This window comes from Lissotriton vulgaris, chromosome 1_1 (genome assembly GCF_964263255.1).
Source record: "Lissotriton vulgaris chromosome 1_1, aLisVul1.2, whole genome shotgun sequence".
Taxonomy (NCBI): domain Eukaryota; kingdom Metazoa; phylum Chordata; class Amphibia; order Caudata; family Salamandridae; genus Lissotriton; species Lissotriton vulgaris.
The window spans coordinates 1,103,441,860-1,103,456,863 of NC_141685.1; the positions used below are offsets into that span (position 1 = coordinate 1,103,441,860).

The 15,004-nt window shown below is 48.6% G+C and overlaps 1 protein-coding gene across 2 annotated transcripts in view; it reads right to left on the minus strand.

The window, feature by feature from the left end:
* The window catches only part of LOC147748681 (A.superbus venom factor 1-like), a 1,130,076-nt gene that overhangs the window by 766,581 nt on the left and 348,491 nt on the right, over nt 1-15,004 (minus strand). For both annotated transcript variants that reach the window (XM_086963555.1, XM_086963554.1), the window contains exons 13-14: nt 14,436-14,627; nt 13,474-13,635 (exon numbers count right to left, since the gene is read on the minus strand). In XM_086963555.1, the coding sequence (XP_086819681.1) occupies nt 13,474-13,635; nt 14,436-14,627 (354 nt within the window). The remainder of the gene's footprint in view (nt 1-13,473; nt 13,636-14,435; nt 14,628-15,004) is intronic.

Here is a 15,004-nt window from a genome sequence, read left to right on the forward strand (position 1 = left end):
TAACCTAGAAGGATGAAACTTAAGACACATACACTAGAGGTGTACACCAGTGTGGGAACACCGGCGTTGTTGAGTTACCTCACCCACAGGAAGCGGGTGCATAGGGTCGAAGTTGTGTCGGGTTTCGTCACGCAGGTTGCTGGTGCTTGAAGCTGAAGATGCTGCAGGCGCAGTGAAGAAGAAGTGTCCGGTGTGATCAAAGGGTGGATCGGAGTCGTAAAGTACCTGAAAGCAGAGGGGACAGAGCCTGGATCACTCAGCAGTGACCAGGGTGGAACCAGGACGGAACCAGGCAATGTCGGGCGCAATCAGGTGGTTGTCGAGGAGCTTCTCTCCACTGCTACGTGGGGTCTAGGGCATCTGCGATGTCCAGGAGCAGGTCACGAGCTGTCCCACAAAGGTTCTCACCGTCGGCGCAGTCGGCTTCAATATTGGAGCAAACAACACTTGGCAAGAGCAATCCACGCAGGACTGGAAGATTGCTTCTCACTCGGACCAGGAGGGTCAGAGCGGGTGCTCCTTTTCAGAGGAGCGGGTGCAAGTCTGGAGCAACCAGAATCATAAGTCGTATTTCAAGTTTCGTCAGCACAGGGGCCACAAGCCAGCTGGCAAGTGACCAGGCCAACGCGTTGAGCCAAAGAAAGCAGAAGGGCCCCACGCAGCACTCGTCGAGTGTAGAGGGGTGGGCTTCGGTGCAAAAGTGGCTAAGGGGTGGGGCTTCTCAAACCCCGGTGTTCAGCTTCGAGGGTCACTCGTGGGCTGCACGGTCAGCGTCTCGTGGTCTTTTCAAGATGGCATGCCCCACGCATCCGGTGGCGTCCACGGGTCTCACCTCTGCAGGGACTGTGGATCGGGCTGTAAGAAGGCAGGCAATCTTGATCTCGTCGATCTCTGTCACTCGAGTTCCGGCGGGAACTGCAACAAAGCAGATGTTGAGGTGCTGGATGGTGCCTGTTTGCACAGGGTGGTCACTCCTTGACCACAAGAGAGATTCTTCAGTCTTCTACGTCGAGTAGGATGTTGAAGGGTCCAGAGTTTCGTTTCTTATGTTTCATCAGGATAATCTGAGTTGCATTGGCACTGCTCCTACTCTTATTCGAATCTGGTGGGCTGGATTACCTGCTAGGGCCCTCCTATGGGTGGGACCCAGGAAGGGGGTGGTTACACCCCTTTCCCTTTGTCCAGGGTCGCGCTGGAACTGGGGCTGGTGTGCCCCTGAACCGGTTTGACCGGATTATGCAAGGGGAAGCCTTGTGCTCCCCAGGCACTGTCTGGTTTCATTAAAACCTCCCTGCTACAATCCACTATCTCCTGTCTGGGGTGGTGTGACACCTCCCTGTGACAGGAAATCCTTTGTCCAGGCCTCCTTGGCTGAGTTTCGGTCAGCTACAGGGGGTCAGGCTCGTGTCTGTGGCAGAAGCATCCATTTTGTGGATCTGAGGCTCTTTTAAAAATCAACCTCGTTTTAGTAAAGTAACATGTCTTCACCCTCTAGAGGGGTGGAATGCTATCCCCGTCGACAGGACTGTCGAGGGGATAGTTTTCCAAATCGTATGACACCTTACACGTCATGTTTTGATAAAGCCAAGCCAAAGTTAACATAACCGCAAGGATTATAATGCACTTAATAGTATATGGTTTGGCATTATCCCGGAACAGCTAAGGGAATTGGTCCCGACAGCTGCAGACAGGCTCAGCTCATGCTAGAGTCCCATCTCACATAAAACCACGCACTCTGCCTCCAGGATTGTTAAGGCCTGCCATAGGAGTGACTCACAGGTATATATGTGTCCAGATATAGGTTTAGATATAGGTATACTATATCTAAGCAAGGAGTGATTACACCAACTTGCCCCAGCTGAGTGATCAGCCAGTTGTGTCCATTTAAGAACCAGCCAGGGGTGGCAAAAGATATGCTGCAGCCCCTGGTAGGCCTTGTTGGCACCTATGCCCTGAGCACCTATAGTGCATGGTACAGGGGCTGACAAGGAGTCCATTTCCAATTGTGGTATGTACCTATAGCACATGTATTATGAATTTAGAGAGAGAACAGCAGGCTGGGGGTCTGATTAGCAGGCCCACAGCCTCAGTAAGTCGAAAACCAGTGAAGCAAAAAGCAAAAATTTGGGGTGACCATAGGATAGCAGACCTTACTCTCCAACACAACCCCCCCCCCCCAAATGCAGGGAAATTAAACTTAACCTTGACTAGATAAGTCTTCATGTTCTAAGTGGAAGTAGCTGGAGAGACCATCTGCATTACCATGGTCAATCCCTGGGCGGTGCTCCACTGTAAAGTCCATCTCCTGTAGGGAAATGGACCACCTGAGCAGTTTGGGATTTTCACCCTTCATCTGATTTAGCCACAAGAGGGGCTTATGGTCTGTCTGAATTAGGAAGTGAGTTCCAAACAAGTATGGCCTCAACTTCTTCAGGGCCCAAACCACAGCAAAGGCCTCCCTCTCAATAGCTGACCAACGATTCTCCCTGGGGGTCAGCCTTCTGCTAATAAAAGCAATGGGCTGGTCTTGACCATCGGTATTCAGTTGTGAAAGCACAGCTCCCACCCCCAACTCAGAAGCATCTGTCTGTACAATGAACTGTTTGGAGTAGTCAGGACTCTTCAGGATAGGTGCAGAGCACATGGCCTTCTTCAGGTCATCAAATGCCTTTTGACAGCTAACTGTCCACTGAACCTTTTTTGGCATCTTCTTGGATGTCAAGTCATTTAATGGTGTCACAATGGACCCATAGTTCTTTACAAATTTTCTGTAATACCCAGTCAGGCCCAAGAAGGCTCTGACTTGTGTCTGGGTAGTTGGAGGAGCCCAGTCCTGTATGGTCTGGATCTTGCTCTCCAGTGGTTGAACCTGACCCCTACCTACTAGGTGGCCCAGGTACACAACCTTGCTCTGCCCTATCTGGCACTTAGTAACCTTGATAGTCAGGCCTGCCTTTTGCAGGGCCTCCAGAACCTTCTTCAGGTGGATCAGGTGATCCTCCCAGGTGGAGCTAAAGACAGCAATATCATCTAGGTATTGCTGGACAAAAGTCATCCAACCCAGCAAGGACTTGATTCACCAACCTTTGGAAGGTGGCAGGTGCATTCTTCAAACCGAAGGGCATTACCACAAATTGATAATGTCCACTAAGGGTAGAGAATGCTGTTTTGGCTTTTGACTCTTCAGCTAACCTGATCTGCCAGTAGCCAGCTGTCAAATCAAACGTGCTCAGAAACTTGGCAGAAGCCAATTTATCAATGAGCTCATCTGCACTTGGAATGGGATGTGCATCTGTCCTAGTGACAGCATTGAGACCTCTGTAGTCCACACAAAACCTCATTTCTCTCTTTCCATCTTGGGTATGAGGTTTTGGCACAAGGACCACTGGGCTAGCCCATGGGCTCTCAGATGGCTCAATCACTCCAAGCCCCAACATCTTTTGCACCTCAGCCTTTATACAATCCCTGACGTGGTCAGGTTGCCTGTAGATTTTATTCTTCACAGGCAGACTGTCACCAGTGTCCACCTCATGGGTGCACCAGTTAGTTTGACTGGGTGTGAGTGAAAACATGTGTCTGTGGGCCTGCAACACCTATCTGCAGTCCACCTGTTGCTGCTCAGTGAGGCTGCCTGCCAAGGCTACTCCATCAAATGAACCATCATCAGGGTTCTGGGAAAGTAGGTCTGGGAGAGGGTCACTCTCTTCCTCCTGTTCCCCATCTGTGGCCATGAGCAAGCTCATTTCCTCCGTCCACAAATGCTTTCAAATGTTTTACATGAAGCACCCTGTGGGGGCTTCTAGGGGTTCCAAAGTCAACCACATAGGTGACTTCTCCCTTCTTTTCAACAATAGGGTAGGGTCCAGTCCATTTGTCCTGGCGTGCTGCTGGGGCCATTGGCTCCAACGCCCACACCTTCTGCCCTGGCTGGAACTCAACCAGAACAGCCTTTTGGTCATGCCAAGCTTTCTGAAGTTCTTGACTGGCCTCCAGGTTTTTGGATGCTCTCTCCATGTATTCAGCCATCCTGGAGCGGAGACCAAGTACATAGTCCACCACATCTAGTTTAGGCTTTTTGAGAGGTAACTCCCATCCTTCCTTCACCAAACACAATGGACCCCTCACAGGGTGGCCAAACAAAAGTTCAAAAGGGCTGTAGCCAACCCCCTTCTGTGGGACCTCTCTGTAAGCAAAGAGCAAGCAGGGTAAAAGGGTGTCCCATTTCCGCCTAAGCTTCTCTGGTAATCCTTTTATCATTCCCTTGAGGGTCTTGTTGAATCTCTCCACAAGCCCATTGCACTGTGGGCGATAGGGTGTGGTAAACTTATAGTTTATTCCACACTCCTTCCACATTGCTTTTAAGTATCCAGACATGAAGTTTGTACCTCTGTCTGAAAGAACCTCCTTTGGAAAGCCCACTCTTGAGAAAACTGCAATGAGAGCTTTTGCCACAACAGGATCTGTTGTGGTCCTCAGGGGAATTGCCTCTGGATACCTGGTGGCATGATCCACTACCACCAGTATAAATCTGTGCCCAGATGCTGTTTGAGGATCCATGGGACCCACAATGTCTACTCCAACTCTTTCAAAGGGTACCCCCACCATAGGTAGTGGTATCAGGGGGGCCTTTGTGGTGCCGCCTGACTTACCACTGGCTTGGCAAGTGACACAGGAACGACAAAACTCCTTGACATTTTCTGACATATGAGACCAGTGAAAGTGAGGGACAAGCCTGTCCCAAGTCTTGTTCTGGCCTAAGTGTCCTGCAAGGGGAATATCATGGGCCAAGGTTAGAAGGAAGCCCCTAAATTGCAACGGTATGACCAACCTCCTGGTTGTACCAGGCTTGGGGTCTCTAGCCTCTGAATAAAGGAGGCCATCATCCCAATATACTTTATGGGAACCTTGAGCATTCCCTGCAGCCTCAGCAGCAGCCTGCTGTCTGAGGGGTTCAAGGGAAGGGCAAGCTAATTGGGCCTGCCCCAGGTCTGCCCTTGAGGGTCCCCCTGTCCCCAGAAACTCAACCTGATCAGGCTCAAGTTCCTCAGAGACAATCTCCTCTTGGACTGCAGAATCAGCTTCCTGTGAAGGCTGATCCTCAACCTGGGCCACGTGGGAAGGCACAGCTTTAACCCTCTTGCTCTTTCTCTAGGGTTGTGGTTGGTCTATTGTTCCAAGATCCACCATTGGTTCAGGAAGGCACTTCTTAGCCTGAGTACTTGTCACTGCAAGGACATGTGTTGAAATCCCTAGCATTTCTGCATGAGTCCTATACTCCACTTCTGACCAAACTGAGTTTTCCAGATCATTGCCTAACAGACAGTCTACTGGGAGGTCTGCACTCACCACAACTTTCTTTAGGCCAGTTACCCCTCCCCAGGAGAAGTTCACAACAGCCACACTATGTGTAGTAGTGGCGTTGCTTGCATTGGTCACTAGGTAATTCTCACTTAGTACAATCTGACCAGGGTCCACAAAGTTAGGTGTCACCATAGTGACACTGGCACAAGTGTCCCTGTAGGCCTGAGCCAGTTTCTCATTTATCAAAGGCGTCTGCCTATACTTGCCCAGGTTACTGGGGCTCACAGTAGTGGACAAAGATAAGTCCACATCATAAAGCAGAACAGCCTGAGTAGGGATTCTGACAAGGCCAGATTCCATCTCAGTACCCAGGGTTAACCCTACTATACCCTTTGGCTGTGTACCACCACTGCTAACTGTACTAGGGGGTGCAGGTGCTTTAGGAGCTACAGTTGTGGGGACTGGATTTTTCTTGGTGCATTCACTGCCCCAGTGTGAAACTGATTTGCAGGTATTACACCAAGGTTTCTTTGGGCCATCATTCTTCTTTTTCTTGTCTCCATTTTGGGAACCACCCTCCTTATTACTAGTTTGGGGGCCTGACGACTTCTGGTCCTTTTCTTTATCTTTCTGATTCCCACCCTTCTGGTCTGTTTTCTTCTGGTCACCACCTTGGTTCTGGGGTTTCTGCTTAATCCTTGTTCTGACCCATTTGTCCGCCTTCTTTCCCAATTCTTGGGGAGAGGTTAGATCAGAGTCAATAAGGTATTGATGCAACAGCTGGTTCTGACAGTTATTAAGGATCTGTTCTCTCATCATAAGATTGTACAATCCTGTATAGTCTGAGACTTTACTTCCCTGCAGCCAACCCTCCAGAGCCTTAGTGGCACAATCAACAAAATCAGTCCAGTCCTGGTTCTGTGCTTTTTGGGTATCTCTGAACAACAACCTGTATTGCTCAGTGTTTAGGCCAAACCCTTCAATAAGAGCACTCTTCAGGACAGAGTAGTTTTTGGCATCCTCAGGTCTAACTGTGAGGAGCCTATCCCTCCCTTTCTCTGAAAAGGAGTACCATAAAATTGCAGCCCACTGATCCTGAGGAACCTGCTGTACCATGCAGGCTCTCTCAAGAGCAGTCATCCATTTGTGGATGTCATCCCCTTCCTTGTAGGGGGGCACAATTTTTGTCAGGTTTCTATTGTCATAGCCCCTGTCTTTCTCTCTAGGAATATTGCTGCCACCAGTGGAATCTAATCCACACAACTTTTGTTCTCTTGCTAAAGCAAGTTTAGCTTGAGTCAAGGCTATCTCTTCCCTCTCTATCTGAAGTTGGACAGCCCTCATCCTGGCCCTATGCTCTTTGCTCTGGGGGGAAGTCATTCCCCTTTGAGATTCTCTTGAGGCACTAGAAATGCTAGACTCCCTGGAAGGGGATCTAACTCTCCTATTGCCTGGGAGAATTAGGTTATGGGGTCTGTGGAGGGGCTGGCCCTCTCCATTCCTATGTAGGTCCAAGTTGGCTCGGCTAAGCCTCCCCACTGGGACCTGGTTACTCCTCTGACTCAGAGCAGGCTCATCTACCTCTGAGCCTTCTTCCTCCTCTTCTTCTTCCTCCTCATCCACCTCTTGGGTGTGCTCAGTCTCAGAGGGGTTCACTCCATCTCCTAACTCTAAGGGAGCTGCACTCTCCTTATCTGAGTCATCCTTTTGCAGGATGGCTATAAGGGAAGGAATGGTGGGGTTGTGACCCCTTTTTAGCCCTCTTGCAACGCATACGGCGCTCAAGTCTTTATGGCTAAGTTTGTCATAGCTGGAAGTTGCCTTGGTAAGGTCAACTGTCACAGGGGCAGAGCCAGAAGCTCTTCCTGTGTCAGACATGACTGATAGTGAGGTGTAAGTGATGCACTTACCTACACTGAGTGTTTTCCTACTGTACCTTGCTAGTGAGTTGTAGGCAGGGTGTGCTAAGCCTTTGATCTACAACTACTAAGCTCAGTAGAACTTAAATATGCTAAGCTTTTGTTTATATGTACCTAAGATACTTGATGTGATCTTTCAATTTGATAAAAAGATTGCAATGGTAAAATAACAGCAAGCTCAAATCCGCACCGCTGTGCACCAATGTGAGAAGTTGGCCTGATATATGATATTTCCAATTCTGGAACCACCTTGTATCAGTCCAAACAACCCTTATGGTGTCTGGTTATAAGTCAACCTTATTAGACAAGCTATCCTAGGGGTAGCATGGACTAAGCCGCCTTAAAGGCTTAACTCAAGAGATCGTGTTAAGCGAGCTGGTATACCAATCACAATCCTGTAATATCAAATGAAAGGACACCACACAAGTATATATTATAAAAATATATGTATTTATTACTCAAAATAATCCCCAGTACTCTTTATGAGCAAAGGGGCACAAGCGTTTAAACAAAAGCACAGTATAACATATGAAGGTTGCACAATTATGGATGAGGCCGGGTGGCCACTCAAACCATATATTAAGAAAGTGGTATAAGAGATACCAATCGAACAGTGGTCAGGCCTAGGGCCTGGGGAATCGCTGGGACTGGTCGGGACTAGCAATGCTGAAGTCGGGAAAAGCCCGCGGGACTCGGGTGCAGCGCTTAAAGCACACGCATGCACCAATGCAAAGTCAATAGTGCGTAAAAGTAATTAAGTTATAGGTTAAGGAGACTTCCGCTTAACCTAGAAGGATGAAACTTAAGACACATACACTAGAGGTGTACACCAGTGTGGGAACACCAGCGTTGTTGAGTTACCTCACCCACAGGAAGCGGGTGCATAGGGTCGAAGTTGTGTCGGGTTTCGTCACGCAGGTTGATGGTGCTTGAAGCTGAAGATGCTGCAGGCTCAGTGAAGGAGAAGTGTCCGGTGTGATCCAAGGGTGGATCGGAGTCGTAAAGTACCTGAAAGCAGAGGGGACAGAGTCTGGGTCACTGAGCAGTGACCAGGGTGGAACCAGGACGGAACCAGGCAATGTCGGGCGCAATCAGGTGGTTGTCAAGGAGCTTCTCTCCATTGCTACGTGGGCTCTAGGGCATCTGCGACATCCAGGAGCAGGTCAGGAGTTGTCCCACAAAGGCTCTCGCCGTCGGCGCAGTCGGCTTCAAGATTGGAGCAAACAACACTTGGCAAGAACAATCCACGCAGGACTGGAAGATTGCTCCTCACTCGGACCAGGAGGGTCAGAGCAGGTGCTCCTTTTCAGAGGAGCGGAAGCAAGTCTGGAGCAACCAGAATCACAAGTTGTATTTCAAGTTTCGTCGGCACAGGGGCCACAAGCCAGCTGGCAAGTGACCGGGCCAACGCATTGAGCCAAAGAAAGCAGAAGGGCCCCACGCAGCACTCGTCGAGTGTAGAGGGGTGGGCTTCGGTGCAAAAGTGGCTCAGGGCTGGGGCTTCTCAAACCCCGGTGTACAGCTTCGAGGTTCACTCGTGGGCTGTACGGTCAGCGTCTCGTTGTCTTTTCAAGATGGCGTGCCCCACGCTTCTGGTCACCTCCATGGGTCTCAGCTCTGCAGGGACTGTGGATCGGGCTGTAAGTAGGCAGACAAGCTTGATCTCTTTGATCTCTGTCGCTCGAGTTCCGGAAGGAACTGCAACAAAGCAGATGTCGAGGTGCTGGATGGTGCCTGTTTGCACAGGGTGGTCACTCCTTGACCACAAGGGAGATTCTTCAGTCTTCTATGTTGAGTAGGATGTCGAAGGGTCCAGAGTTTCATTTCTTATGTTTCATCAGGATAATCTGAGTTGCATTGGCACTGCTCCCACTCTTATTCGAATCTGGTGGGCTGGATTACCTGCTAGGTCCCTCCTATGGGTGGGACCCAAGAAGGGGGTGGTTACACCCCTTTCCCTTTGTCCAGGGTCACGCTGGGACTGGGGCTGGTGTGCCCCAGAACCGGTTTGACCGGATTATGCAAGGGGAAGCCTTGTGCTCCCCAGGCACTGTCTGGTTTCATTGAAACCTCCCTGCTACAATCCACTATCTCCTGTCTGGGGTGGTGTGACACCTCCCTGTGACAGGAAATCCTTTGTCCAGGCCTCCTTGGCTGAGTTTCGGTCAGCTACAGGGGGTCAGACTCGTGTCTGTGGCAGAAGCATCCATTTTGTGGACCTGAGGCTCTTTTAAAAATCAACCGCGTTTTAGTAAAGTAACATGTCTTCACCCTCTAGAGGGGTGGAATGCTATCCCCGTCGACAGGACTGTCGAGGGGATAGTATTCCAAATCATATGACACCTTACACAACATGTTTTGATAAAGCCAAGCCATAGTTAACATATAACCGCGAGGATTATAATGCACTTAATAGTATATGGTTTGGCATTATCCCGGAACAGCTAAGGGAATTGGTCCCGACAGCTGCAGACAGGCTCAGCTCATGCTAGAGTCCCATCTCACATAAAACCACGCACTCTGCCTCCAGGATTGTTAAGGCCTGCCATAGGAGTGACTCACAGGTATATATGTGTCCAGATATAGGTTTAGATATAGGTATACTATATCTAAGCAAGGGGTGATTACACCAACTTGCCCCAGCTGAGTGATCAGCCAGTTGTGTCAATTTAAGAACCAGCCAGGGGTGGCAAAAGATATGCTGCAGCCCCTGGTAGGCCTTGTTGGCACCTATGCCCTGAGCACCTATAGTGCATGGCACAGGGGCTGACAAGGAGTCCATTTCCAATTGTGGTATGTACCTATAGCACATGTATTATGAATTTAGAGAGAGAACAGCAGGCTGGGGGTCTGATTAGCAGGCCCACAGCCTCAGTAAGTCGAATACCAGTGAAGCAAAAAGCTAAAATTTGGGGTGACCATAGGATAGCAGACCCTACTCTCCTACAACTACAGAGGCTTAAACAAAGTCACCAAGACTGGTGCACACCCCACTACCCAGAGCTGATGAGCTCATTGAAAAGTTGGGGGCTGCAAAATATCTTAGCATCTTTGACCTAATTCCAGGTTACTGGCAGATAGCCCTCGCACAAACAGCCAAGGAGAGGTCTGTTTTTTCAATCCCAAAAGGCCACTTCCAGTTCAATGTGATGCCTTTTGGATTGAAACATGCACCTGCCACCTTCTAGAGGTTGGTGAATAGGGTACCTTCAGGCTTGGGAAGCTTTATTGCAGCATATCTGGATGATATTGCTGTTGTTGGTTCCACCTAGGAGGATCATCTGGCCCACTTCAAGGAAGGGCTTCAAGCCCTTCAACAGCCATGGATAACTGTCAAGGCAAGTGAGTGCCAGTAATCTTGGAGGACCCAGTTGGGAATCTTAAGTGACCAAGTTTCTGCATTAGATGCAAGGAGAAATGTTGGTGAACCAAAAAACAAGTCATTACTCTTCACTCTCTTTAAGAGGTTGTTGGAAAATGGCCTTTCCTGAAGGGTCCTCCCAAACCTTTAGCCTTCCTCCTCCTCTTCTTGCTGAATTCCATTTGTTGGCCTTAGAACTCTGAGCACTTTACCATTACTGACCAATGCTAAAGTGCATGAGCTTCTTCCCTCAACATGTGTGAAATTGGTGTATACCTGATTGTCCTACTTAATTTCCTTATAGGTTCCTTGCATAGTAGTGTACCACATACACAGGGCATGTAATCTAAATACCACTAGCGGGTCTGCAGCACGGGTTGTGCCACCCACACAAGTAACCTTTCAAACCTGTCTGAGGCCTACCATTGCAGGGTCTGTGTGTGCAGTTCACTGCCTCTTCGACTTGGCATTTAAAACCACTTGCCATACCTTTAACTCCCCTTTTATTACACATAAGTCACCTCTAAGGTAGGCCCCAGGTATCCTTAATGGCAGGGCACTGTGTAACTAAAATGTAGGACATGTACTTTTTAGTTTTACATGTTCTGGTAGTGATAAACAGCTAAATGTGTTTTTCACTATTGTGATGCCTACTCCTCTCATAGGCTAGCTTTGGGAATACATTAAAACACTTTAAAGCTGTAATTCCTCATTAGAAATGAATAACTGCATCCTGTTTCATATCTCTGGAATTATAATGATAAATCCTCTTTACAGGTGAAGCTGGATTTAACTTTACTATTTTAGAAATGCCACTTTTAGAAAGTGAGCATTTCTCTGTTCTTACTGCTCTGTGTGCCTTGCAGCCTGTCACCAATACATATCTAGGATGGGTGACAGCTACACTTTGTGCATTCCCTCTAGACAGCAACAAACACAGGAAGGGTGGGTGTGACAGAGAATTTGTTTGCATTCATCTACATTCTGATAGCTCTGCCTGGGCAGGAAGAGGGAGGGCGAGCTGACATTTACACCTGAATAGGCAGCGTCCTGTGTTCCACACAAAGTGCTGATTACCTCCCCCACCAGATATCCTGAAAGGCAGGACTGCGATAAAAGGGGGGACAGGGCACTTCAAGGGCCTGCTTTAAAGTCACTCCCACTTGAAAGGCACCTTTGGGTATAAGTACTGAGTCTTTGACCCTACCAGGATAGTACACTGCTGGACTTGTGAAGAACTCTGTCAAGAGAAAAGACTGCTGTGCCACATGGATTGATACTTTGGCTGACTGCTGATCTGAAGGAACTGTTTTCTACTTTTCTGAGCTACCCTGATGCCTGCTGATCTCTGCCCTGCTGAAGACAAGGACTGGACCCATCTCATGTGAACCCAGAGTAACTCCAATGACTTACTGGCTTGCCCCCCTCTTTTTTAGTCTCTGGGCCATCAAAGACTTCCTGCAACTCTGCAACAGCACCTTAGACTCTGTCATTTGTGAGTCCTGCTCTGCCAATCAGCACCTGCCAAGTGGTGCCATTCCAGTCCTAGGCCCTTGAAAGGTGATTTCTGCTGTCCAGAGACATTATAATTCACTCAGTACTGACAGTGCACCGTTCAGAACCAAGCCGACGCAGGAGCCGATCGACAACATCGCCTTGACGGACAGTGCAGCTCGTCAATGACTGACAGCGTGGCTCAACAACAACGCAGCACCTGCATCATAAAGGGGATCGATGCCGAAGCCTTCATCGACTGCACGTATCAGCGCCCACATTTCGCCTCTATCCACTGGCCCGCCAACGATGCAGTGCCACGTCAACTGCTCTGTGTGAAGCTACCAGAGGGTGAGCACAAGTTATACTTTAGTATGTCTCTAGCTTTCCCTGACTTGGATTGTGGTCCCTACTTGGACTGGGTGCATACCTCTGCCAACTAGAGATAGGCCGGCTCTAGGGCGGTGCGACCAGTGCAGCTGCACTGGGCACTGACTTGGAGGGGAGGACATTGACCTGTGGGGGCGCTGTATTTGGCAATTGCGTGAGGTTTATGTGCACCAGCTGCAGAGTTCCTTGTGCGTTCAGCTTTAAGGCAGCAATAAAAATGTCAAGATAACTCTTGAAAATTAATGTTCTAAGAGATCAGATTTTTGCCTAGTCGTGGTTTTGACTCAAAATGATTGATTGGAGAATCAAATGAATAATCGCTTCCTCTCGGTGGGATTCATGCTAACACATCAAGCCATGCATAGGGCATGAAGTGTCCCTCTGGACTCACCTTGGACTGAGAGAGTTTGTGCTTTTTGTTGAGGACGAATACACCTTTATCCACTGCAACGAGCCCAACTCTTGCATTGTGATCACCTTTCACCTTCAACCTCATGGGTTAACAGAGCGCACTACAAAGCATTCTAAAGGGGTCTCGCACTATCATTCTTCAGCAAGGAAAAACATGCAGGTTTTCATTACAGCCTCTAACTGATCTTAAAATGGTCCCTCCAGTTCCCGATCCACATAATGCCTAATGTAATGTTATTGAGTACTGCACTGCTATTAACATCTGTGTCAGTATTGTACTGTACCATCCCATTCTCATGTCTGTCAGTGCTGCATCTGGAACTATTCACACAATGATAGTTTAAACAAAGAACCACAGAACAACACAACAACAGCAATAATGATTTCTCAGGGATCTGTAAGAGACCTGCAGTTGTCCTTGTCACACTATTTAACGGTGATGGTGTTCTAGAGATGCCTCAAAGTATTCATGTTGCAGACAGTAAAGAAGGGCCCAGGTTTGATTGGAGAATCAAACGAATAATCGCTTCCTCTCGGTGGGATTCATGCTAACACATCAAGCCATGCATTGGGCAGGGAGTGTCCCTCTGGACTCACCTTGGACTGAGAGAGTTTGTGCTTCTTGTTGAGAACGAATACACCTTTATCCACTGCAACGAGGCCAACTCTTGCATTGTGGTCACCTTTCACCTTCAACGTCATGGACCTTCCCGGCTCTTTAACCCTATTGTCACCGGCTGTTGCCCCCGAAACTTCCAGCTGTTGATGAAAACATGTCATAAAAGGATTGCTTTAAAAATAAACTTGAAACTGTTTACTCTTGCTTTAGGTGACACTTTAACAAGTAACCAGAACAAATCATATTGTTTATGGTGAAGCCGTCACTGTAGTATTTGGTCAAGCACTTTGACCAGCACAACCTTGTCCACAGTGACCTTGTTATCAACATCTGCTAGATGTAGGCATCAGCTGTGTCTGCTAGGCCTTGAACATGTCCAGTGCCCCTTCCATCTGCCACTGGTGTCACCTTAGCCCGGTCTGCAACCATTCGCAGGAGACAGTGGGCACAGGTCATCTACTCTGGAACTGGCATGTCACTTCCCACCTGCTAGTACCTACTAGGCAGGGGCTTTCATCAAAGCCAGTGCGCACAGGGCATCGCTTTCCACTTTGCCGTGTGCCTATCCCAGTTTTCCTCAAAACCAACACCAAGCTGTCACTCAACACCTGGCCTGGCTTTAATCATCCCCTCTGTCCAAAACCCTATGCCCACTGTGCATGACTGATAGCTGCTCTCAGTGAACAACACTATACACTGTGTGTACAGTAGCCCTAGCAGCTTTGTCTACTGAGCACGGATCTGCAGCAGCAGTAATTGTATTACCCCATCTGATGGGGTTTACAATAGAACCTCAACCTTTGGGCTTCCCTGTAACCCCCTTACTCTGTAACCCCTCTCTATGGGGGGTTTGACCTGTGCTATCGGGCTTTGTTAAATTCAGTGGAGGACAAGGCTTACAAGGACAGCTTGTAGAAAATGGCAGCTTTGGATAGCTTACCGTTCCCATGCAGGTGTCCCTCACATCCACCCAGATTGAGTCTGCCACAATCTCGCTCTGTACGTAGTAATAGGCAATGATGCGGAAAGAGGGGATGTAGTCTGGAACGATAGGCAGCGTCATGAACACCAGCGATTGCCCCGGCTGCCTCTCCTGTTTGCCAACCTTGTAAATTCTTCCTTTGCTCATAATCTGTGGGTGGGGGAGGGGGGAATTGGAGGGGAGACAATGGGACAGAGATGTATTAGCATGTTGCAAAATCAGAGCATCAATGTAGGCATCAGAAATGTAAACCTTATATTTCAAGTTGGTAATATCTGTGCAATAGACAGCTCCCATAAGAAAAATAGCATACATTTGGAGGGGGCAGAAAGTGACATGTGGATAAGACCGAAGCCATTTCCAGCAGTTTATTATACTTTAAAGAAATAACTAAAAGGCAACTGTAAGAAGATTATTTACCCCACAGTAGAACAGTTAAAAATTACAATTGGGGGGCCCTACAGAGCCGTCAAGCAAGATGGCTGCACTCGCGTGAGGTTCCTGCCGTCCAGGGCATACAATGAAGT